Raw genomic sequence first — 26,047 nt, forward strand, 5'->3', positions numbered from 1 at the left:
CATATCTTTCTGTTTCTGCTCTAGGATCCAGCAGTGTTTTTTTATACTGGGACAATAGCAGTCAGTACTGTACTCAGGAGTATGTGGTTTTGAGCTTTGAAAAAGGATTTTTTGGGGGGGATGATAGCACCTTTGGCACCTTGTTCCATCTGCTACAGTGTAACACAAGAGCAATTTTCCAGGACCAACAGCACAAAACATAGTTATGTGGACATATTTTGTTTTTTGAAGGCTCATGGGGCACAGCTGGATGCTGCAATTAGTTCACAACTGCAAGCCAGAAGTGAGGAATAATTGTAAGACCACAAAAGATACATCTAATTTATCTTTTCTTATTACAAGGAGGAGGAATGGATGCTGCAAGATAGTGTGGTTTGTCAAACTGGAAATTAACAATAATAATAATGCTACCACTTAAAAGGAAACTGATTTCGAGTTGCACAGCTAAGTCCACATAGAGTATACCCATTGAAACCAATGGATAAGTTAGTCATATCAATTGATATCCATAGGCCTGCTAATGGTATGGCTTACTTGGTCCCAGCCCTCTGAGCATAATTTTTGGTGATGCACATGGATCCTTGATAGCCCTCTAAAATGCACTTTAGTATGATTTAATGAATGAGCAGTATGATTATTTTGACCAGGGTGACTTTGGTTCAAATCCTACATCAGCCATGAAATTTGCGAAAGGCCCTTTCACAAGCTTTCAGCCCAAACCACTTCGTGGGGTTGCTAAGAGCAGAAAATGGGGAGGGTAGCATTTATGCTGCATTCAGCTCCTTCAAACGAGGGCAGCATATAATTGCAAGAAAGAAATGCTGTTTTAAAGAGGGAGATGGCAAATAAAAAACAAGGGCCACAGTCCTCCTCATTATTTAAGCTGCCTTCAGTTCTGCAGAATTTCAGCAATGATTTAATGAGCTATAGTACAGAAAAGACTTGGTCCAGGCAGGGTTGACCAACATAGTGTATTAATAATGTTTGCATTTTTATAAAAGCACCATCCCTTCTAATTTAGAACTCAGACGGTTGGGTGCCTATTAGTTTTGAAATGAAACTGAGTCATCCAAAAATACAGAAGTGGTTTCTTCATATTTCAAGGACTCCCTAGGCATGCAGAAGGTTAAAAAACCCTCAAAGCTGCCTGACCATATCTAGAGTGTTTATAGAATGTTGATGGCAGATGAACAGAGAAGGGTGGGGGAATCTAAAGTAACCAGAACTTCTTAAATTTTGACAACTTGCAGGTCTGAAAACAGATGTTTTAATTTACTCTTGAATGCCTTGTCCCCCACCACAATAATTTATTTCAACATACATTGGAAAGGTCAAACAGTAAAAATCTGGCTTATTGACAGAAGTTAGGCAGACCGGGTGAGTCTTTTAGTTAGGTCTATGGTTGAAAGCAGTTGAGGCAAGGAATGTTCAGAAGTTTACTGTAATGAATAATACTCTCTATATGGGGCTGCTTTTAAAGACAGTACAGAAACTTCAGCTGATACAGAATGCAGCTGTTATGATGCTTGTCAGGGGGACAGGCATTTGAATCAATTCTATACCAGTTGCAGTGGCTGCCTATTTGCTTCTGGCCTCCATTTGAAACACTTGTTTTGATTCTAATCAATTAACCCATTTCACTAATAACGCATGTGTTCTTATTAACTGCATGTGTAGCTCAATGCTTTTGAGATCTGGGTCAAATTAATAGATCTAAATGATTGACAATTAGCAGGCTGTTTATTACTATTATTAGAAACTGGCAAAAATATCCCAATAATTTTGAACTGGGGGTAGCCAAGATTATATTGCCAATAACACACTTGTGCTTTTTTTTAATCATACTGCCACTCGCAGCTAACGGGAACATGGAAATGATCAGTCTTTGGAGCCTCATAATTAGTATATTGCTTATGTATTGATCTATTAATACAGCATCAGTTTAAAAGTGTAAGATTGCCTTTGCTCAATCTGATCAGTGATCCATCTAATGCAGAATTCTGTTTCACTCATGGCCAGTTGGATGCCTGTGGGAAGTTTATGTGAAGGACATTAAGGCAACAGACATAACCCGCTGTCTGTACTAACATCTTTATTCACCGCCTCTGAATTCAGGGATTCAGTTTTGTTATCATGGCTGATAGCTGTTGATAGAGCAAGCAGCCATCACCTGTGTACTGCAGGGGCCAGCAAGGTTTATCTTGCCTGGGCTGGATCGTCCTGCAGTGATCCCTCTGTGGACCGGATTGCACATGCGCGCCCGTGATTTCCAGCACCGCGGAAGTGAGTCCCCGTGCCGTGCTAATTCAGCGTAGTGCGTGAGTGGGCAGCTCAGTTTGAGGGTGGCTTGTGGGCCGGTCAAATGACCTCCGTGGGTTGCTTCCAGCTCATGGGCCTTAGGTTGCTGACCCCTGGTGTACTACATCTTCTGGTAGAGAGTTGCTGTAGTCCTATATAAAAGGGCTCTGGCAGCAAGCAAGGATCACTAAAGCTCCAATCCTACCGAGGGCAAAAACCAAAGATGGATGAACAGCAGGGTAGATGTGAGGTAAGGAGGGGGAAAAAAGAACACTTGAAATCCTCCTTCCTTTAAATGTATCCATTTTTAACATTTCCCTTTTCATCATGGGAGAGATTTAGACCAACTCCTGAGCTGATCTAAATCTTCCTTGTCTTGAGGGTATGTCAGAGGACTGTGGCGACTTTGGATTATTTGGCTCCAATGTTTTCTGGTCCTTCCCTTGCACAGTTCCATCATGGCCCCTTTCTGGCCCTACTGATGTCGTGGCTCTGACATAGCTTGTGCTGGGATATCAGGTGTTCCCATGTTGGTGGAGAATCGGGATCCAATCTTGGCTCTCCCTCTTCAGCATTGGAAAGGGAGATCCAGTGTATCCTATGGCCAGCGAGATGCCCTCTCAGGGGTAATAGGATCACTCCCTAAATCTACTACATGTTTCTGAACCATTATTGCTCAGGTTATGAAAAACACCTACTGCACTCACATCAATTTTCAACACGCGCTATATGCTGAATGTAGAAAACAGAACCACCTGACTCCTAGATATGCCAGACAAGAATGCACTGAGGTAAGGAAATGCATATGTATTGTGGCTGTCAAGCACATCAAAAAATAAGCTGATTAATTATAGAAGCTTTAGCAAACTAATTAACCACTACAATTATCATATATTATAATGTGCAAAATAAAATTATTTCAAAGACAAAATGAAGTTCATTTGCAAAGAACAAGAGCCAACTGTCATGGGGCCAATCTGGAGGGCCACAGGCTTACTGATCTACAGAAAACATTGACATGATACCCACAAGGAGGATTCTAACAGGCCAAATGATTCTTCACTACTGCAGTTACTAAAAATACTGCTTTGACAGGACAGGAAAAAGCATAGTGGCAACAAACCCTTTTTATAAAATGGAAATTCAAATCTCTTGTGAGAATAGCAAAAACAAGCACAGAGAAGAGGCGTAAGGAAAAACAAAAATAAGGTCCCAAGTTCTGCTAATCAGGGAGGCACCACTGCTCAGTTTTGGAACATGTTTTGAATACAGAAGATAATGGCAACCCCAGCTAAAAGGGACTCAGGAGATCAGGCCTCTGTCTGAAACATTATAGTCCTGCTGACAGCTGATGCTAACTGTACTGTGATAGACGCACCAATGGTTTGACTCAGTATAATTGACATAATCTCCACCAATGCATAAAGAAACTGCCTATTACCTAATGCAGCTTTTACTTTGCTATTTACATTGTGGGCTGATGGTTAAATATATGGGCATATCCATACAGGAAGATGGATATACTTCTTTGGGTACCTCTGCTGTTGGAGGCAAGGTGGGTAACTGCTGGGAGAGGGATTTCCCAGTGATGGTGCTCCAGTTAGGAATGCTTTTTCAAGAGAGGTCCTCTTGACACTTGCCTTATTCATTTGGCAGCAGGTAAACATCTTTTTTTATTATTTCCCTAGGCCCTTTAAAGTCAACTTTACCCCTGCTGTCTTACCCAGGGTGGCAGGATTCACCAGGGCAGCAGATCCCAATGTTGAAAATCAACTTACATTTGCATTTACACACAGAAATAAAAATGTGCAAATTTGTGTTCTGGGTCTGCGCCGCAAGTCTTTTAAAGGCCTAGCAATGTCCCTGCCTTTCATGCAGAAGACCCCTGATTATTGCCTGATTAAGAAAGGATTTGACAGTATCTTATGGAAAACACCTCCTGAGACTCCTGAGAGCTACCATTCAGCACAGACAATACTGGCCTGCATTGTCTGACTGAGTATGCAGTAGCTTTATGTGATTTGAATAAAAATAAAATTGGTCTGTTACCAAAGCTGTTAGAGCTTTGGTATGATACTCTTTTATTAATCTGGGGAAAAAAGTCATGTGCTTCTGTCAGGACAGTGTTAGCAGGCCTCCCTTGGAGACAAACATCTGCACCATTACGCCAGCTGTCAGAACAATTGGATGCCATGCAAGAAAACTATGTGTCACTTTGCCTCATGCAGTGGGGATGATGATTCATTAACAATCCCAAACCTGCAATGAACTAAATCTCATTTAGCTCTCTGTGGAGCTATGACATTTTTAATTACAAAACATACCACAAGAGTATATGGAAAAAATATAAAGGTCACCTAATGAAATGTTTCTTTGAGAGTGTGAAGAAGAGAAAATTAGACTTATTTTACCATATGGGGGGGGGATGAATATTAATTATAGTTAATTTCAAACCTTATATTTGGAATTAAATATCCTGAAAAAGCATCGCATCTGAACAAAGGAGGGATGAAGTGCTTCCAAATACAAGGATTTAAGATATTGATATGGATTTCTGCTTTGCACATCTGCCTACTTGCATCCATCTCAGAGTGCTTCCACACCAGATCTGTACTTTGCCTTCTGACTTCACTGTGAGCTGTGGAGGGAGGGAGGAACAGGGTGCTGAATGAGATGCAATGGAGCATTTCACTAAGAAATCCCTCAGCAGCCCAAGAACAAACGTCTGATTCTGATCATGGTTTCTTTAGGGAAGAACAAAGATCCTGGTTTGGATAAATTATTATTTATACCCCGCCATTCTGGGGGGTTTCCCCAGCTACTCTGGGAGGCTTCCAACAAAATATTAAAAAAACATTAAAACATCAGTCATTAAAAACTTCCCTAAACAGGGCTGCCCTCAGATGACTTCTAAATGTTAGATAGTTGTTTATATCTTTGACATCTGACAGGGCAGGTGCCACCACCGAGAAGGCCCTCTGCCTGGTTCCCTGTAACTTCACTTCTCGCAGTGAGAGAACTGCCAGACTTCCGGTTAGCGCCAGCGCTTAATGGCGGATTTCTCCCGGAGCTCCGGGAGAGATCTGCTTCGTAGGTTCGGGTCCTGTCAGCTACGGCGGAGCGGGGACCCTTAAAAATCACAGGCGTGTTGCCTGTGAACTGGAGACTCGGCGGGCACCTTTGCGCCCCCCCGACGCTGTGAAATAGCCTTTTTAAAGGCTGCGGATCAGCGGAGGGTGTGAGGAGCGGTGCTGAGAGTCGTCTTCACCCAGCCTGCGAAGCGAAGCCGCGTCGCCATTAGCGGAGAGCGCTGATTTCTTCCGGCGAAATTGGATTAAAAGAACAACTATCCGTGAGTAGGATTGACCGCTAAAATACAATTGGACATTAAAAGTTAAGAAATTGGGCACCGAGACGGATAAGCACTAAAAAGGAAGTCTGCTTTCCGTTCTGTAGCAAGATCAAAGCGAAAGGCACTCTAGCTGTAACTGCTTGAGAGGAAATTTGCGGGAATTAAGAAATCCACCACCAAAGCAAAGAACTCCCTCCCCGAAGGCAGAAGGGGGGGGGAAGAAGATTTTAAAGTGTTTTTCTGCCAATTTTAAAGAGCTGAGTTAAATACCGCTGTTCTTAAACCTGGGATCGGACTGCCGGAGAAAAGGAACCAGCTAAGGACTGTTGCTATAAGAAGGCTAAAAAGTATCTTTAATTGACTTTGGTTACTCTCAACTTGAAATACTTATTTTGTTGCATTGTAAAGTTACTTACAGGACATTATTGACTTGGGTCCCTTAAAAAGAGAAAAGAACAATTGGAAGGGACTAGGAAAACTTTTGTTTACTTTTAGGAGAGTGTGGGACTATTTGGAGAAGTAAAAAAATTGACTCTGCGCCCCCTAGAGGACTTACAAATTGTTACAGCAACAAGTGAAGTGTAAAATCTGAGAACTTTTGTTTGACAGCTTAAGAGTGTGGGAATGACCTTGAATAAAAGATCTTGTTATGGCAGATGGTAAAGAGAAAGGGGATTCACAAGAAACAACCTTGAGATCTGGCAGACAATATAAAATTGATTCTTTCATGCAGAGAAGGGCTTCTGTATCAGGAGCCTCTGGAACTACAGCTGCCCCAAAGGCAAGAGTGAAAACAATGTCTACAGAAGAATCATTTGCCAAGGTACTGGAGAAGATAAATGATTCTTTGGAGGAACTAAAAAAGCAAGGCGCAGAAACTAAAGCACAAGTTGCTGAAACTAAAATACAAGTTGCTGAAACAAATAAGAAAATTGAAGAAATCTCTGGGAAAATTGATTCAAATACAAAAAGTATAACTGACCTTGGGAACAAAGTGAACTCAAATGCAGAAGCAATTGGGAAATTATTGGAAGAATCATCTACAACAAGAAAGATAGCTGAGGAAGCTAAAGAAATCGCAACTGCTGCTGAGGGAAAGTTCCCTCCAGTGTTTAAGAAACTAGATGAGTATGAACTGGCACTTTCTATGCAAGATATGCAACGCAAGGAGAGGAACCTAAGGATCAGACTTGTGCCAGAAAAGGAAGGTGGAAGAATGGCAGATGAAGGTGATAGACTACATGGGCTTGGCAGAAATGACGAGCAGAATCCGAAACCAGGGAAGAGAAACAGCGCAAGAAGAATGGAAAAAATTCAAGGACTATTTAAAGAAATATCACAAAGTTAATGAGAGTTAGAATGATGATGGATTGGAAAGTAAACGGTTACTATTAGTAATGGTTAAGACAAGGAGAATAAGGAAGATTAGCTTAAACTTAAATTAAAATAAGGGAAGATTTGCTGAGTAATTGATAAGAATTTGGAATACAGAAAAGGGAGGCATGAGGAAGTCGGGGAAGGAAGGTATAAGAAATCAGGATATGAAATGGTACATGTTTTTTTTTGTGTTTTTTTTTGTCTTTGTATGTTTATGTATGTTATGTTTATATGGAAAAATTCTTGAATAAAAATATTTTTTTTTTTAAAAAAAGAGAGAACTGCCAGAAGGCCCTTGGTGGTGGACCTCAGGGTCCGGCCAGAACGATGGGGGTGGAGACGCTCCTTCAGGTATACTGGGCCGAGGCCATTTAGGGCTTTAAAGGTCAGCACCAACACTCTGAATTGTGCTTGGAAACGTACTGGGAGCCAATGTAGGTCTTTCAAGACCAGTGTTATGTGGTCTTTGGACAACATGGCATGTCAAGGTTTATGGGTTGTTGCTCCTGCTTGTGCTATGGGAGGAATGAAGCAGCAGGGATGGACTTTGGGGCTTTCAAATTTCAGTGGTGCTCTGTGTGAGCCCAAAATTCAGCACCCCTCACCTTCTGTTCTGCTCAACATCATAGTTGGGACACCCTGTGGTGCCCCTTGGGCTCAGTGCCCAGTGGAGCAGAACTGGTCACGCTGCCCTAAATCTGCCTCTGGAAGCAGGAGCAACCTGGCAGCATACTTTCTCACAGCAAGCCATGGTTTATGGCTTATTGCAACATGTGAACATGGCCTACCAATGCAATCCTACGCATATCTACTCAGAAGTCAGTCATATTGAGTTCAGTGAGGCTGGTTTTCAGGTAAGCATATACAGGATTGCAGCCTATGTCCAGTGCTCATCTTCTGTGCAACACTCTATCACTTTTAATAGGCTTTTTTTCTCTCAAGAGATGTCTCCCAGTGGACTTTGCTAACAGCGGAAATATAAATACATAGGATGACAGTGCACTGCAGACCATCTCCACCGTCAGCTGCAATTTTGCTCAACAGTGGATGAAGATGAATAGCACTATGTGCTTTAAGTCTAGGATTTTGTAGAACTAACTATAGTACTGCATGGCAAAGCAGAAATTTGCAACAACCTGCAAGCAAAGGGAACAGGTAGGCAAGGTCCATAAACAAATCTTACATAACAAACATGCCTTACATAACTATAAATAATTGTGGCAATAACTGAACTGAATCAGCATCTTCAAATGTGGATTGTTCTTTAGAATTTAAGGGACTGACAAGAGAAGCACATCAATATCTTACCATTTGCTAGTCAAGCTTTCTGTATTCATTCCTACCCCCCAACCGTTAGTTGTCTCATCCCCTCCTAAGGGTCATCTAAGCAATCGGGCATAGCTGAAAGTGTGTACATTGCTGGTGGTCCAATATTTTCTTCCCCTGCAACTGATTTTTATCTTAGAGTCAGTAGGGGACCTCTGATTACACATCAGTCCTTTCATGTGACTCTGGATTCTGAGGTATTAACATTTGTAGCATCACTGAAAGCAGCACAAAACTGTGTATCACTAGCAGTCGTTTTAGAACTCCTGTAGTGAAGTCATCAGGATGTAGCAGCCGTAAATAGGCTTAACAAAGCCTCTTCTTCAGTAAATCTTGGGTTGCCTAGCCGACTCTTGTAATTAATGACAGCAATCTGACGCATGAAAAAGGCAATCATACCTAAAAGTTCTGATTCATACTATTCAGGGCTTTGTGGCAGCAATACCAGGGAGCCACTGGTTGTGAAAGAAAATACTTAAGTTTGTCATTTGGCAAAAATTACATTTAGTGCCCTACTTTAGCTATAGCAAATGTTATCATTATACTAAATGTATGCAGAAATACCCGCTTGTGTGGCTTTTTACACCATGCATTCTAGCTGCCAAAAACCATGATGCACAAAGGGGACAGCATAGATTTTTCTATCGCCACCCCCATCCCTGTTTCCAGTCAAGTCTCCTACAAATATTCAGGTTCTATCAAGAGAAGGGTATTCTCTATTGCTTTGGAAGACAGGTCACAATTGTGATGGTTGCCCAGCTGATGTGAAGACATGGCCAGTCTGCAACACCCCCAGTTTATGTCGGCTGTCTCCTCTCCACTTCCCCTTCCTTGGGAAAGAGATACAGCTCAGTGGTAGAGCATTTGCTTTGCATGCAGAACATCTCAGGTTCAACCCACATACATCTGCTGATAGGGCTGGGAGAGACCCGCAAACAAAATCCTGCAGCTGCTACTAGTGAAGGCAATGCTGAACTAGATGGCCCCAATAATCTGACTTGGAATAAGGCACCTTCCACGCTCCCAATGCCCAAGCAAGAAGATCTCTAAGAGATGCAGTTTAATTTTCAGCCTGGGAGGAAGGGTAACTTCCCAGCCACCACTGAGCAAGTTCAGCCTCTTTCTTTTAAGTCTGCTGGGTCAAAGTGTATCTTGTGAAACCACGGGAGGAGAAAGTACCCAATAGTGCAGATGGAACCTGTTTTTTGTGTTTTTTTACAAAGTCATGTGGAGGGAGATTTGGAGAGGCAAGGAATAAATCTGCCCTCCCTCCAAGTTGCAATCCCAGTAACAATCAGTTTCCCACAGCTGTAAGCTAATTCAATAAAAAAACAGATGTTGTTGCATGCAAGACATTAAGCATGACATATACCTCTGACCCTTAAAATGCATTGGTGATACAAGACCAGATATATTTTTGGGCTTAGCAGGCACAGGATCTAATCAGATTTCTAGACAAAATTAGCGAGCCTAGCTGAGCAAGATTTATATTATTAACACAAAAGAAAAGAAAAGAAAAACAACATTTCATGCTTGGGTGACATCTGTTATTGCTGAGGCTTTCCCAATTTATCTTTTGCAATAGGTTACATGTCTTCTCCCTAAACCCTGGTGAGGAGCAGATCCCTTCTGAACTCCAGATGCAAAATATAAGCCACATTCACCTAAACCACGTTTTAGGTCTACATACATGATGTGGAATGAGTCTGAGAAAAGCCTCAGACCTGCATGCTCCTTCCTCAGTCCCCTGTCCTCCCACTTAGCTGAGGACTTTGTGAGTATTCAGCAACACTTTACATTGATTGGCTTGTCATTGGGTATGAATCAGGGTTTATAATCTATCAACCGTGTTTTGAAGTCGGCTTGCTTTTGAAAATGACCAGTGTTTGATATGCAGTTAATTATAGACTATAATCTCTGGTTCACACACACCAAACTGAGATTAGCGGGAAAGTGAAAGTAAACACTGGCAAACTCCTTCTCTTGGCCAGATGGGAGTGTGCAAGCCTGAGGCTTAACTTGGTTTCATGACATACATGTGGCTGCTTTGAACCAGAGGTTCAAAAAGCAGTGCAGGGCTGCATGAAAGCTGCTTTGCAAACATCCCCATCTTCCTCTTTGAACCTCTGGTTGCAATCAATGAGAAGGAAATAGGTTGGTGTAAAAAATGGGTTTATCCCTCATTTGAGGGGGGAGGTGTTAGGGGAATGGAAGCATCCATCACTTTTCCTAATGCCCCCCCCCCACCTTTTTGCCCTTTTTGTGGACAGGCACCGGCTACAGATCTTTTCACAGCTTCATGGAGGAGTCATAGAAGGTCAAACCTCCTTCTCTGGAAGCATGTCTCAGGAAGGGAGACACAATGAATATATGGTGCTCCAAACACCCTCCCAGGGACCATAGGATTGCAGCCTAAATCTTTATTTCTTACTAATGGAAACAGGTTGACCACACCTATCACCCATTCCCACCACCCTTCTGAGCAATACCCCTCCCCACCCTCTCACTATATATAAGGGTCTGGTAACTTCTGTTGCAGTGTATCTGAAGAAGAGTGCATCCACACAAAAGCTCATACCAATAACAAACTTAGTTGGTCTCTAAGGTGCTACTGGAAGGAATTATTTTTTTTACAATGGAAACTGAAATAGTGATAGTTCACTGATGGACAAATTTCAAGACATAGCACGACGAAGCTGTTAGCTGTCAGTGTGTAGAGCAGGGGTCAGCAAGGTTTACCTCACCTGGGCCGGTTCACTCCCGTGGAAATCGCTCCATGGGCCGGATCATGTCTGCGCAGACATGATTTCCAGCACCGAGGAAGTGAGTCCCTGCTTCGTGCTGTGCTGGTTTAGCGCAGCACATGGGGACCCACCGAGCAGAGGCAGCTCATGAGCTGTTTAAATAACCCCCGTGGGCTGCTTGTGGCCCATGGGCCACAGGTTGCCAACCCCTGGTCAGGATAGGTTGTTTAATTTCATCCCTTGTAAATGAATCAAAGCCTATTTTATGAGACATATTGACTGTATAACAAAATCAGTGTTCTTAATACGCTGATTTGTGGGGACAGATATCTGTAGAGCAAGTAATGTACATTTTGGGATGATACCTTCTAAATATTCCTCCACCATGGCTGAGATTATTGCAAGGCCTTAGTAAGCATAGACATTTAAAGAAAGTGAAAGCATCCTTTCATTCAACATGTGGTTTCTTTCCAGCCATAGGCTATGTACACCTTCGCAGTTTAAAATGCAGGAAGGTCATTATGCACCCCACCCCCATTTCAAGTAGTATTTGCAGGTTGTTGTACACATCAGAGAGGGACTGGGGATGTCAGCACCCAGTGTGCATTATCTGTTGGGTCTTCCTGCCCCTGCAATACTCTCCCCTCACCTCCAGTTCCTATTTCTTAAGCTGTCATCCATGCATGTGCAATGGCTACCTCAAATGTACATACATCAGCTTAACTCCAAAGTAGATGTGCCCTAAAATTTCCTTTAGGATTTAAGCTGTTTTAAGAGAAAATGCACCTAGGAACAGTTTTTCTCCATAAATTACAGAAGAACTCTGTATTGTGGGTAGCATCACATGTACACAGATTCAAAAGCCAGTGGCAGAAGTGCACTGGAGCCAGAGTAAACGGTAATGTGTGCACAGACTTATTTCAAACCCCTTGCCATTTTCTTGTGGTAGGAGTGAAGGAGTTTCGAAAAATCAAGATCTTCTCATGGTGTAACAGTCACTCAGCAGTCGTAACTAATCAAGAGTTGATAACCTGAGCATACTTTAGCGCAGCTATGCAATCACTTAAGAGGTTCATCTGTTTCCTCATTGTGAGCTCATTTTTTCTGTTTCTGGTACAGTAGACATACAAGACTAGTCAGAGGGATCATGTTAGGTACTTGGCATAAATATCAATCTATTTCTTCAGAATTCAGCAATAACTGGTTAAACATATAATTATATGCTCTTTAGGCTGCTGCCTTATACCTAATTACCTAGAAGGAAACATAATTGAACTCAATTACACTTACTTCTGAGTAGACATATGTAGGATTGCACTGTGAAACTGAACTTAATTTTCTTGCTATTAATGGGGGTGTGGAGGTCAGCTGTCACTAAACAATAGCCCATAAGAGCTTTTGTGGGCTATTCACTGTCTTGTCAAAGTCCAGCTAGATAGCTTTTAGTTCATTCAACCGATAGTGAATCACAGTCTAAGTAATTTTCTGCTTTCCTGAATTTTGCACCTGTTACAAAGGACTGCATGTTGGCTGCTGTTCAAAACACTCTTCACAGATGAATATAAATGTAATCGACATTCCTAGTAGTATTACAGAAAGGCAAATCTATACCACATAAAGACAAAGCTGCAATACAGCCTGTCATCAGTTAGAAGCTTTTAGTTGGTCAAATTAAAGGCCTTCATCATGATAGCTACTGCAAATCAAAGACAGCACCAATCTTTTGCAAAAGAGCAACATTCTCTTTAAAATAATTTAAAAACATTGCACATTAAACTACTGTACACTGTGTGTGCTGTTTCTGTTAGCCATCAAAATATTTCTTCATTTAAAAACAGTGTTTCATTCTGTGTACTGTTATTGCCTAGGAACCCTAGTGGTGTTGTTGCTGCTGCTGCTATTGCTTAGATAATAAATAAATCAGAATAGTGGCAGGCAGTCCATAGAGACCAAGGAAGAAAATGGAGGCACTTGCTAATTTTCAGGTACAAATTGCTATTTCCAAAGAGTGTTTGACAACACACTCCTGGGACAGCAACTTTAAGGCTATTTTAGACGACCATCTAATGTTTAGGTGGCTCTAGGCTTTATTGTAATTAAAAATAATGAAGCAGATCAATTTCTCTCTTCCTTCCAAACACCTATAAAACTGATATGAACATGTTAGTGGAATTAAGAAGGGAAAGCATAAATGGTTTTCTAATGAGTAACAGCAATGTTCTGAAGATGTCCACAGTGCCTTCCTTCCTGCCACAGATCACAAAGTGGTAAATCTACAGGGCTGCAATTAATCAGTTAAGTAAGTTGAAGGTTTATTAGCTCATGTTTATTATTTTTCCATGGAAGGATGCTACTGAATAATTAGTCAGAAGATTTTTTTAAAAAATAGAAATTATTATTTGAAAAGTAAGTACTTAAACAAAACTAAAGAAGGCACTTGCCTCTTCTAAGATGGTGCTTACCGTTAATCTATTTCTAAAACTGGACTTTTCCTTTAAAAATTATTGTTTGTTCACAGGGGAAAAATATGCAGGTTTCAAATGATTAATCAAAACTCCTACCTGTGAGAGAGTGCCACTGAACGTAGTGTACATCATTTCCTGGTAGCCATGCATGGCATTGTGCCCATAAATCAAACAAATATTTCTTTAATCAGATAGCAGATTTATAAATTAGCTGACCTCACAAAGTTCTCCTTATGTTATGTGCGATAGAAATTACTACACCAATGCAACATATTTATTAAGAATCTGCTGTGTGCCTTAAGACCCCGATCTCTCTTGTTCGACACAGATGATTGGACCTCACGAGGTTCCTGAGTTATTACAAACGTTCATTTTTTTTATGGAGGCAGTAAGTCTCTGGACACATGCCGCTGACTCTTATGGAAACTTCATAGAACGATTTTCACTTATTTGCATAATACAGCATAATGTGCAGTGGCTCGTGCACATTGTGAGTCTCCCTATTAATAAATACGGCCAGCAATTCATTACCATACCTCTCTGATAGCTGTACAAAACTCACTCTGCAGTACTTTTTTAAGTGACTGCAGCTTGTGTCCTGGTACTTCTCCAGCTTCTTGTAGTTTCTCCAGCAGTTCAATTGCTCTGGCAACATCTGAACAGATAAAAATAAGGCAAAAGGTCAGGGAAGGACGCATTTTGACTTGTATTACTGCTGTTCCAGCTACACCAAGGAGCATATGCTGTAATTTTCAAATTGGACAGTGCGATTTTGCCACCCCACATTCCCCCCCCCCGGCTGTTCAAGTTCAGTTCTGCATTTTCACTGACTTTAAAAAAATATGACTATTGCTTTAGGCTGCAATCCTAGGCAGCCATATATGCAGGCATTGGAAAAGAGCAAATATTGCCTGAGGGGTTTTGAAAGTTTTTCCTACAGTCAATCATCTAGTTAATCAGGTAAGCCCACTTGGGCAAATCTTACAACACAACGCACAAGCTGACACAATGCACCAAGCTCCTACATGCTTGACATACACCTCTCCCTCATTTTCGCAGTCTTAGTAAAAAAAAAAAGAGGGGGGGAACCCTCAAACAACAACAAAAGAGCAGTAGAGTATTCAATTGTGGGGACTGGAATACTAGGATAATGGAATGCATTGGATTGTTCAACAGTGGAACATATTACCTCTCAGAAGGTGGTGGGCACTCCATTGCTGGTGGTATTCAAACCACCAGTGGTCCAGTGGCCATCTGTTAAGGGTGCTGTAGTTGCATCCTGCTTTTGTACATTTTGCATTGAACTGGGGTTGGACTAGATCAGGATTTCCCAAACTTGGGCCTCCAGCTGTTTTTGGATTACAGTTCCCTTCACCCCTGACCACTGGTCCTGCTAGCAAGGGATTATGTGCTTTGAAAACAGCTGGAGACCCAGGTTTGGGAAAGAGTGGATCAAATGACCTCCTAACTCCCATGGCAGACCTGGTCATTTTGTTATTCCTAGGTTGGTTTGGATACCTTTCAAGGCTATTAGCATTAATAATGGTCCTCTTTGATCCTAATGCAGAGCACTAGGCTGAATGCAAGCATCTCATCACCTAATGCATGGTCCACAGATGGCTTAACTTCGGGAACACTAATGGAGAGAAGAGATGATGGCTCTGACCCAGTTCCTCACTCATTCTGGTGACAAGACCTGCCAAAGCAGATCAACCTTCTGTCCGCTGCCCAGAGGGACAGAAATGCAATGACCACAATAATGGGATGAAGAGCTGTTTATCAGCAGGTGCCCCATGTTTGCATGATAAAAAGTTGCTTGCTGGCATGCTTGCTGCCTCCTTGTCTTGCTATTTTGTGAGCTGCGTGTATAATGTGAAGGTCTGGTCCTGATTTATTAATTTTGATTGACTGATGGAATAAGGGAAAACTACAGCTTTACAGACAGTATCATTTTCTCCTGTTTGGTCTAGAGATGTGAAGGCTTGAGGGGAAAAACAGGTGGGACCCAGTTTTGCTCCATTTCCCCCCTTATTTATTTCTTTAAAAATTGGGGGGAAATGGAAAAAATGGGTGAGAGGACCCCTCCCCCCTCCCCATATTTTTCTGTGGGTTTTCCCCCAAGCCTTCCTATTTCTAGTAATGTATAACATAATGTCTGTGCTATAACCAGAGTTCTGCAATGGATAATTTAGCAAATATGAATGTATACAATGCTAACATTTGAGTTCTTACATAAACACACCGTAACTTGATTTGAGAGTCATACAGTTCAGATAAGATGTGATAATAATAATACTTTTTTTTTTAATGGTAGCGCAAAATAGTTGAACACCTCAGTTGCCTTCTACTGAGCCAGACCACTGATCCAAGTAGAACAGGGCGCTCTCTGCTCTGACTGGCAACAGCTCTCCACTGGTCAGGCAGTGGTTTGTCTCAGTCTTACTATCAGCAGAAATGAGCACATGTATTTACCAGGAAGACATAGAGCCAATTCATGTATGCCTTTCGGTGTGGCAGGAGGTTTGTATAGCATCCAGGCTACACAACAAATCCACGCCAGAACACACATTATGCTAAAACCTGGGAATAGCTGTAATGAAGTGTTAAAACAAGTGCTGTGCCAAAAATCTCTCCTATCCCCCCCCCCATTTCCCATCTATTTTTGATGAGAAAAATTGTAACCAAAAATTTTGAAATAGGAATAAGATTTTTGTGAAATTCTCATGGGTGGGGAGGTACAGTCTCATGGGGTTTTGTTGTGATTACTGGCTGCTAAGGTGGCCATGGGCTACCTTTGAACGCCCTTTCTTTTGTTCCAAAAATAATCTCTCCAGCCTTCCTGGGTGTCCATTTTTCCTGGAAATCCCATGATGCCTTCAGCTGAGCTTCCATGTAAGCACAGGGAGGTGGGAGAGCTACCTATTATGAACCCAACAGCTGTTGTTTTTTACATGAAGTCTTTTTATGTTTTTTTAAAAAAAGTGTAGATTTAAAAATAAAATCAGTGACTGTCAATCTGAGATGCTTGGAAGCCAGCCTCCTTAACTTCCTGTGCCTCAGTTAAAGCTCAGAATAAGGCATAGTGAAGTAAATTCTCCTATGGGTTTTTTTCTTCCAGATCAAGATATGCATGCAGCCCAGAAGGTTCAAGAGCACTGGATGAATGTTTAATCTTTATTTTAATGTTTAATCCCCATGCAATGATAAGGTAAGCTCAACCCTGCATTCACTGAATTTTTAAAGAAAAGTGCCACGAGAAAGAGCCAGGCAAATAGAAACATCTTTTGCACTGAAATAAAACTTTCCAGTTACTGGTGAACAGGGTTCAGAACAACACTAATTAAAACCAACAGTCCCTCTTTACAAATATGGAAATCAACTCGCATTGAACAAGACAGAGATTCCTGGCTGCTCTACAGAGTGTGATATAATGAGGATTAAATGTTGATAAGACTATGGGTTTGCTGGGTTGAGAAATTATGCAATCAATCTCCTTTATTGACATAAAAAGTGCATGGATATGTATGGATCAGAATACAACACAGTTAACGAAACATAGTAGGAGATACTTTAGGATAAAACTATCAGGACATCATGAGGTACAAAGATGGCTCTTAGGACCTACAGTGATGTAATTTCATAGCGTCACTCAAATATCTTGCCACATTCTCCACAATATCAGTGCTACAATCGTTCAGCAGATAAGAAACTCTGGAAGAGTCTGTGAGATAAATCTCCTCTTCAGTAAGGGGGTCAAATACTTATCATATATTCCTGCATAAAATAGGCAATTAAACAAAATGTGTGTGATGGATTCGACCTGTTTTGTGCCACAAGGGCAGTATCTTTGAGAGTATGGGATTTTCGAGAATCTACCTTGCTGAAGGTACACTTGCTGAAAGTCTTTGAGCCAAAGCTGAACTACAGTGACCACAATGTGATCAAATGGGTGAGGTACATTGGTACGAGTGGAATCTATGAGACAAGATGCTAGCCCTGAGCAGCCAGTTGGCTCCATCTCCCCTAGTCTCCCTTCATTTCAAAGTACAATTGAAAAGCATCTCTCTGGCCCCTACTCTGTACACAGGCTGGAAGCTAGACTCCTGTGGCTTCTCTGGAAAAAGAACACTGGTGTCTGCTCTGGTTTCAGTCACTCTTGGAGTTTGCAGCTGGCGTTGGGCAGCCAGAGAGCCCCCTGCCCCAGCTCACCTCTTGCTTCTGTCCCAGGGTATAAAAAGGCCAGTCTAACCATTACCCAGGGAGCATCCACCACCATGTGATAAAACCCTCCTCTTCTGTTGGTGTCACCACTTGCAACATATCCTAGTATTTTTGGAAGTTCTTGTGCATATGTACTTGCTGGGCAAACCTTGAGCTGACTCTGTCTCCTGTGCTTGCTATTGCTGTTGTGATTGGTTGGGGGCTCACACTCCCCCCCCCCTCTTTGTTGTGCGGAGTCCTTAATATGGAGCCCTGCTCTGGGAAGGTCTGTGACCAAAAAGGCTGGCATCTGCTCCTTGTTGGGCTGGGGTGGGTGGGCACAGCACAACATTTGAAAGCTTTGGAGTCCTGTTAATGGCTGGCAAGGCCAGCACCTCCCCCTCCCCCACCCCAGTCAGAACTACAACCTCCTGCAAAAAGTAAACCCAGCAGGCACACGAGGACAGATCAACTTGTCTTTAAAAATCTACAGGTTTTGTCCTCTTAATTTGAAATTGGCCAGTAAGTAATTCCTTGCCTCCATTCTCTGCCCCCAGCTTGCAATTGCAGTTCACCCCAGGGGATCAAAGACAACTTGTCTGAGTCACCATGGCCACTGCTCTAATAAACAAGACTTAGACAATCAACATTATAGTTTGCTTTTATTCCATACAATGAAATGGCCAGAGCTTTTTAATACTTTTTCTACAGAATTACTGCTTGCATAAACTGAGTAAAAAAATCCATAAATTCATGTCTGTACTTGAATAAAAATATTCATGGCTTAAAAGCAAGCAAATAACCAATGAAAAGGGGGAAAATAGGAAATAAAATGGAAAAATTAAGAATTATAGTATGAAAACCATATCCCAGCTTGTGGGTTGCGATTATAGGATTCTGTCATTATCCTGTTTTGAATGCTCATATCCAGGGATCATCTTATACTCTATTCAGGTCTCTCTCTTTATTCTTTATCTCTATGTTTCGACATATCCAGCCCATTCACAAGTTATTTGCATTTAGACAGAGGAAGAAAATGAGGTTGAGCTTTGCGAACTTTGTAGTGAAAAGCCTTTCAAATATCTTAGGACAGATTTGAGAGCAAGATGAATCATTGCCGACAAGTTTGCATTATTTTGATGCCATACTCCCATGTATTAATTTCTGGATGGATTTAGAGTAAACCCACCTCAGTCTCCCATTTGCCTTGTTTACAGCTAACAGCTTTGATGAAAGATTAATGGACAACGTAGCGGCATGTGTATCTGTGGCAACAAGAGGAACTGTACGTTCTATGTATCAAAGGGACATTAATGATGTCTTAATGCAAGTAAGGAAAAGATCAGGTCTGCAATTTGCTGAAAGTAGCAGGCTATATATAGGGTGCTGTCCCAAGCCATCCATAATGCGATATTGGATGTTTCATCTAGATAACTTAAAAGTCGATTCATATATTATTACTGAAGGAACATATGCAATCTGCCTCTATTCCACCTGCATTAGCCTCTCTCCCTCCTTTCAGCAACCAATGCAGACAACAACTGCAAAGCTATTCAACAGCCTCTCCTGGCACAGAAGGATCCCTTGGTACCTTCATCACAGCCCTCATCTAACTGCTGGTAAAAGTCTATCTCCAACCTCGGAAGCATAATATCACCTTAGGGAGCAAGCCTACATATGAGGCTGTTAAGATTCAGGTAGTAATCCTTTCTCTTTGCCTCCTCTTCCCCCCGCCCCACCCCGCTCACCACTGTTTCATGTCCTTTTGGGTGTTGCAGTTCTGAGATTATTACTTTGCTCCCACATTAACTGCCTTCAGATTTGCCTGAAAAACTGGCCTACTTAATTGTTCTCCTGAAAGGTCTCAATATATTTCATACTAGGTTCAGCCAACTACCAAACAAACACTCGACGGACGTTTTCAAATCAGTAGTGCCCATATGTACATTTTAGGATACTAAATTTTGCCTCTCATAATGAATTCATCATGTATTGGCACTTAATGAATTTACTGGCAGTGGCTGGTGGCTAATTATATGTTTCACTTCTCTCCTTTCACTCTGCTATGCCTCTCTCCATTCTCAGTTTCTCCCTTACTATGCTCCACCATTCAGCCTTACCCACTATGTGCCACATGATCTTTTGCCTCCCAAATCCCTTAAACCCTGGAACATCTGCAATTCAATCTCCTGGTTAGTTGCACTGCAGCACGTTCCTTGTTCTGCCAGCACAGCTCCATGCAAGCTAAACAGCAATGCCTGTGAGATTAAACTATAAAGTGATTAAAATTTTTCATTATTTCGGAAATGTATTCTACCCAACAGAGAAGTTCTGCAAGACAGTTTTGCAGGTAGAGAAGACATATGCTGGCAGAAATTAAAGAAAGTAATTCCTGTGTTTGAGATTCAAGTAATCTACCTCCATTAAATTAGCATTCAGGGATTTACAGCAGTGGGGGGGGGAAAGGCTTTTTAGGTTTGAATTGCTTTATGATGTTTTGTATAGGATTTGTATCTAATTGTCACTCTTGCGTTCATGAAAAAATAAGGCATGATTTTATCTTGCTATAGTACAAGAAAAGGGAATCTTCTTTAGTGACTGGTAATATTTTACACTGTCTGCACTCCTATACTCAAATTAGCAGAGGACAGAGTTGCAACTAAGAGAGAAATTCTATGCATTATCTGGCTGCCCCAAAGTTAGCCCCATTGATTTCAATGGGATTTGCTCTGGCACAGGCAATTGAGACTGCAATCTTGTACATGCTTACCTGGTAGTAGCTACAGGTTGCAATGGCAGAGTGACTGTGTTTCAGCCAGTGTAATTATTACGATGGCCACTGAAAAGCCAAGAAATGGGTGGATCTGAGGGCAGGACTGGAAGAGTGACCCCCTTTCTCCAGATCAAGACAAAATCCTGCCACTCCCGCCAGTGTAAAGCCATGATAGCAAAACAGCTATCATTCATTCAATGGTAATCAGAAAAATCAAAGCAGTTTATTCAAGAGATGACATAGCTAAGTATACTGTTTTGCATAAAGGAGGTCCCTGTTGCCACAATCCTCAAATGCAGATACTACCCCACTGTACACTGGGAAGCCCTACAGGGAGCACATTGGTAAATACGAGGGATTCTTCTCCAACTGCTGACCAAACCACCACCCCTGGTATTTATGTCTGTGCAAGAACAGAACCAGGAATCAAGCAGCACTGGAGGCAGAGCTGTTTTCAACTCCTCTGTTGCATGATTTAGTAAATGGCAACATATTTACCCCTGTCCTGTGAATTTCCCTATGCAGGCATCAGTTGGAATGAAGGATAAATGCACACCCAGTGGGAGAGTGGAGAACTGGGCTGAAGCATGAAGAATGGGAAGGAGAGCACCTTGGTGCCAGAACCTTTTCTCAGTTGCTCACTGTCTCCTCTCTATTCTGTGCCATGTGGACCAGCGGTATATCTGGTATTTTTGCAGGACTCCAGTACTTGTAAGATACTGGACGGACACCTGTGTAGCAGAAGCAGTCATATCCAATATGTGGCTGCACTTTTTACTCTGTTATTGCGATGAGGAATCCGTGGCTGCTCCCTCATACATTGTTGGATTCCAACACCCATCAGTTCCAACCAGCATGGCCAATCATTAGGGATGATGGGAATTGTAGTCCAACAACGTCCAGAGGACCAGAAGTTCCCCAGCCCTGCCACTTTAATGCTGAAAAGAAAGCAATTTTGGTTCCCCTCCACATCAGCATTTAGTAGGCATTTTTTCTGAGGTGAAGGCTTGCCAAAGTTGTCACCCTTACTACTAATGCAGCTAATGTTGTTGTTTTTTATACTTCGTATGAATGGCTAGTATAAATCTAAGAAGCACGCCTCTACCTTCTTGCTATATCCTTGCTGTTTGTCTGGGAACTACTATTTACCCTAAGTAGCACTGTATGTTGCAATGTCAAAACTGTGAGTAGTAGCATGGCAACACTAGGGCCTGTTTATGCATTTCTGTAAACATGCAGATCATCACTGCTACTAAATGTTATTTAATGTCATTTTCATTTGCAAAATTCAAAACATTGGAAAGTTCAGACTGTTTTAGTAAAACATCAGTATTAATTAAATTTTGACTCACCTATACAGCTATCATGTTGAAGTTTATTAATAGTGAGAGTTTTCAAGTATGTTCTCAGATTTATGTAACTGGTGATACTACCTCCCACCTCCAAACAATATTTTCATTGTTTTATGTATAACTTGCCTTGCCAACTGGGACCCCAAGCAAGGGCATTTCTGTACCTTTTCTATACACTCTTATGCAAGTTCCACCTGCAACCTACACGTAAAAAAGACAGAAGTGTAATTACATCTAACTTTAGTTTGCTAGCCTTTAAAAATAAATAAGGGTCATGGTTGTGTGATACTTTCCTTTGAAAAGCTGTGCTTCCTAATGGATTGCCATCTGTTCAGCCTTTTGCCAGGAAATATTTATCCTGCTTAATGTGGTCACCACAGAGGTGGAGCTGCAGATTACACACTGAGCTTCTAAAAAGAAGAAAACACACATTCTTCCTCCTAACCAATGCTCTCCCTTTTCTTTATCTAACACTTTATCTAAGCTTTCCTTTGTTTGATTTGTGTGCCATAAACCACACATTTCAGAAATCAATTTTAAGCAATGTAATTGTGGACATCATATTATAAATTCCTCTGCTCTTCATCAGAATCCAACAAAGTAGAGACTGTCTAAATTTTAAATGGAGACTGAACATATCTGTTTTACATTGAATGTACAGCAGGAACCTCTCTGCCTTGTTTTTAAGAGCCTGTTGTAATCCTCTACAGAGCATACAATTATAATGAAGACACTGGCTTTAATCATTCCCAAATCAAGTACAAGACTTTAAAATTCTTTAGGAAGCTTAATCCATACAGATCAAGATTTAAAAAAATGAAATGCTTTAAAGACTCAAACCATGTGGATGGAATTTATTTGATTTAATTCAGTAGAATGCACAAATAAGTAGTGTTAAACAGCAAATAAGAAAGCAAATTATTATTCTTACCTGTTTCAAGTAAGCACAGTGCCCCTATATTTCAAGTAAGCACAATAGGCCAAATGCCTATTAGGAACTATGCCAATCTTTTAAAGTATTTAAAAGATTTTATCATTTAACCATTTTTTTTATCCCCAGTGTAACAGTAGGTTTGCAATACAAAACTTCATTTATTTTGTTAAGTTTTAAAAATAAATACAACTTCAGTAATTCTGCCTTGTAACTTAATTATAGCAGTGAAGAGTGCAACAGTATTCCTCAGTTGCAGCATTAAGGATGACAGTGATAATGTAACAGATACTAAATGGGAAAAGTGTGATATAGTGGTTATTAGACTGGAAGGATATTTAAATCCCCACTCAGTCATTAAGCTCAGTGAGTGAGCTTGGGCCAGTCACTATCTCTCAGTTTAGCCTACCTTACAGGGTTATTCTCAATACAATGAAGAATAATAATATTCTTCTTTGAAGGAAAGGTGGGGGAGAAATTTGACTAACAACCAGACAATTAGCTGTCTTTAGTGATATACCATGCTCCCAGTACAAATAGCAGTAGTATCAAATTAGAAGCCTACAGGGAAGGAATGAAGTGGCTAGTTTAACTAAATTAAACCAAGGTAACAAATTCCCCCTTATATGAAATTCTTAAAGGTATAGTCTTTCTAAGGCTATAGATCTGGCAGCCCTATCTCCACAATAGTCTCCAGTCCCAAATAGTTTCTAGTCCCCAATACTTCCCCCCACCCCAGGGCTGTCTCCTCTACCTGCCCTTTCCTTGACTCTGGGCTCTCCGCTCCTCAGTTTCCATATCTTGGGGGTCTTCTGCAAGCGAGTTTTCCATTTCTCGGTACAGGGTTGGGGAACCTGTGGCCCTCCAGGTATTACTGGAATTCAACTCCTATCTTCCCCAGCTAAAGTGATCATCAGGGATTGAAGGGAGTTGTAGCACACCAACATCAGGCGGGCTTCAGATTCCTGTCCCCTGCTTTTTGGCATGCTCTTCCTTTCCTAAGGTCTCTATTAGGGTTTATTTTCAGCCAAACTGCCAGCTTTCTCTTTTCTCACAGGAACCAGACTGCAAACATTCTGACAGTTTGGGAAAGGGTTTAGCTATTCCATGGCACCACACCAGCTCAGCCAATTGGCACCAGAAGCTTCACCATAGCAGCGCAATGCAATACAGACTGGGATCAGAAGCACAAGAGCTTTCAAATCAGCTTTGATTCTGGTTCTGTACACGTGCAAGCCTTTTCTCACCCTGCGAGAGCTTATTTTTCTAGCAGATGCTTGATGGAGGACGTGACGATGGGCGAAAAGAGCCACCGAAAAGTAATCCACAGTTCCTCTACCACTGCTGTGGATACATCAGTACACTGCAAGGAGAAATCAGCTCCCGGCCATGCTATGCAGCGAAATAAGTAAACAGCAATGAAGACTGATTACTCCAAACCACATTAGTAATCCTTGTGCGGCCAAACTGTGACAAATGAGTAGCTTCCCCCTCCCAATGCATTTCCAATGCATGCTTACGTGTGGAGTTGCGAATCTCCTCCACACCGATTGCTGTTCTGGACTGTGGGCTTTTGCATTTCTTTCTGGCGACAGGGCTCTTCCTAAGAAACCTGCCATTTTGGTGCAGGTAGGTACACCCGCGAGTCCCTGATCTCCAGGCAACGGGATCCTGGTGACCTGGGGCAATCCGGCTCCCCAGTCTTCCCAAACTGGCGCAGAAGCTCACACAAAGTTTCCCTCTTTTTCATCCTCCCACCCCGAGCCCCATTCGCTCGCTGCCTCGAGTCTCCCTCCGCGCTCCTCGGAAGCCACAGCTGATCCCAGCAGCTCGGCTGCCGGCGCCCTTCTCCCAGCCTCGCGGCTGCCCTTTCCCGTCCGGCAAAAGCCGGACGCTTGACGCCGGCACAGGGTTCAAGAGAGAGGTCACCGCCGGCAGGTCACGGCTCCCTCCTTGGCGCACTTGCCCAACTGCTCTCGGCTCCTTCGGCCAAAAGCGAGGCAGCCTCTCAAGGATGGCTCGGTTCCCAGGACCCTTTCGTGGAAACAGCAGCGGCAGCAGCAGCAGCAATGGGGCTCCAATGGTCCCGGACGGACAAGGCATCCTCGGAGGCCGCCCCCCTCAGCGAGCAAGGCGGGGCGGACCTGAGGCGGCGGCAGTGGCGCGCTTACCTCGGTCCAAAGTGAGCGGCTGGACGGCTGTCAGCGTCGTCGCCATGTCTGCAGCGCCGCCGAGGCTGAAATGACGCTCGGCTCCAGTGTGAGGCGGGAGAGGGTGGCTGGGAGCGGCGAGGGTGGGGCTACGCGAGGAAGAGGGGAGGGGGGCGAAGGGGAGACGCGCGTGGCCGGGAGGGTGGCGCGAGGGCACAGCGGCGAGCGGACGGGCTAGGAGACGCCGCCGAGCGGACGGGGCAGTTGTCAGGCGGGCGGGAAAAGGGGAAGAGCGGCAGGCAGGGGTCACGCCGAGGCCAGCCGCATCCCTGGGCAACAGCGAGGGCGTGAGCGGAGTTTGAGGGGAGACGTGCAAAGACTCACGGGAGCTGGAAGGAGCCTGGACGCGCACAGCCCGCTTCTGCCATTCCCACCTCCCCTTCCAGGTCATGAGGTGGTGGCTTTAAGATTCTGGACCCTCGTCCTAGGGATGGCACCGTTCAGACGACCTGTGTGTGACTTCACTTGGGAGTAGCAGAACTGGCACTTCTTCCCTCCTGCTCCCCGCTCCAAAAAATAAAAATAAAAATCCCATGTTTTAGGACTGTTTCTACATTTCTGGACCTGATAGGATAGTGTGTAACAAACAAACCAAACAAATTTGCCAACCCCGTTTTGAAAGAAAGACTCTATGCGCAGTTTTTCACTTTAAACCCACTTCAATCATAGTAAAGTGGAGGTTTGCTCCTGACTTGCGAATAAGTGCTGGGTTGCTGTAGAAAAGGATGAAGTAAAAATCATAAAATGAGCACCTACAACCCCAGACAATACAATGTTTTTTTTTAAAAAAAATAAGTTTGGAAAGGATGCAATCAGCATCAGTCCCAGGAGACACAGGATGCCAAGCCTACATTTTATCCTAAGACTCAGCCCTAGCTGTACCACTGCCCCTCTGAATAACACATAATGTCAGATACCACAGTGTCCCTCATGCAGGAGCAAACAAGGCACAGCACGGATAACCTGAGATGAACCAAGAAAGTGGGCCACACAAGCTGTGGAGGAAGGAAGAAGGAAAA

At 42.6% G+C, this 26,047-nt stretch overlaps 1 protein-coding gene across 3 annotated transcripts in view; it reads right to left on the reverse strand.

Annotated features, from left to right (window-relative positions):
* The window catches only part of LIN7A (lin-7 homolog A, crumbs cell polarity complex component), a 34,293-nt gene extending 9,163 nt beyond the window's left edge, over positions 1-25,130 (reverse strand). Inside the window, exons 1-2 of one of the 3 annotated variants that reach the window (XM_053406953.1) lie at positions 24,990-25,130; positions 14,099-14,217 (exon numbers count right to left, since the gene is read on the reverse strand). In XM_053406953.1, the coding sequence (XP_053262928.1) occupies positions 14,099-14,217; positions 24,990-25,035 (165 nt within the window). In that variant the 5' untranslated portion in view covers positions 25,036-25,130. The remainder of the gene's footprint in view (positions 1-14,098; positions 14,218-24,989) is intronic. The other 2 variants (XM_053406952.1, XM_053406954.1) reach the window with 2 other exon arrangements.
* Between the last annotated feature and the right edge of the window lie 917 nt (positions 25,131-26,047).

This window comes from Podarcis raffonei, chromosome 10 (assembly GCF_027172205.1).
Source record: "Podarcis raffonei isolate rPodRaf1 chromosome 10, rPodRaf1.pri, whole genome shotgun sequence".
Taxonomy (NCBI): Eukaryota; Metazoa; Chordata; class Lepidosauria; order Squamata; family Lacertidae; genus Podarcis; species Podarcis raffonei.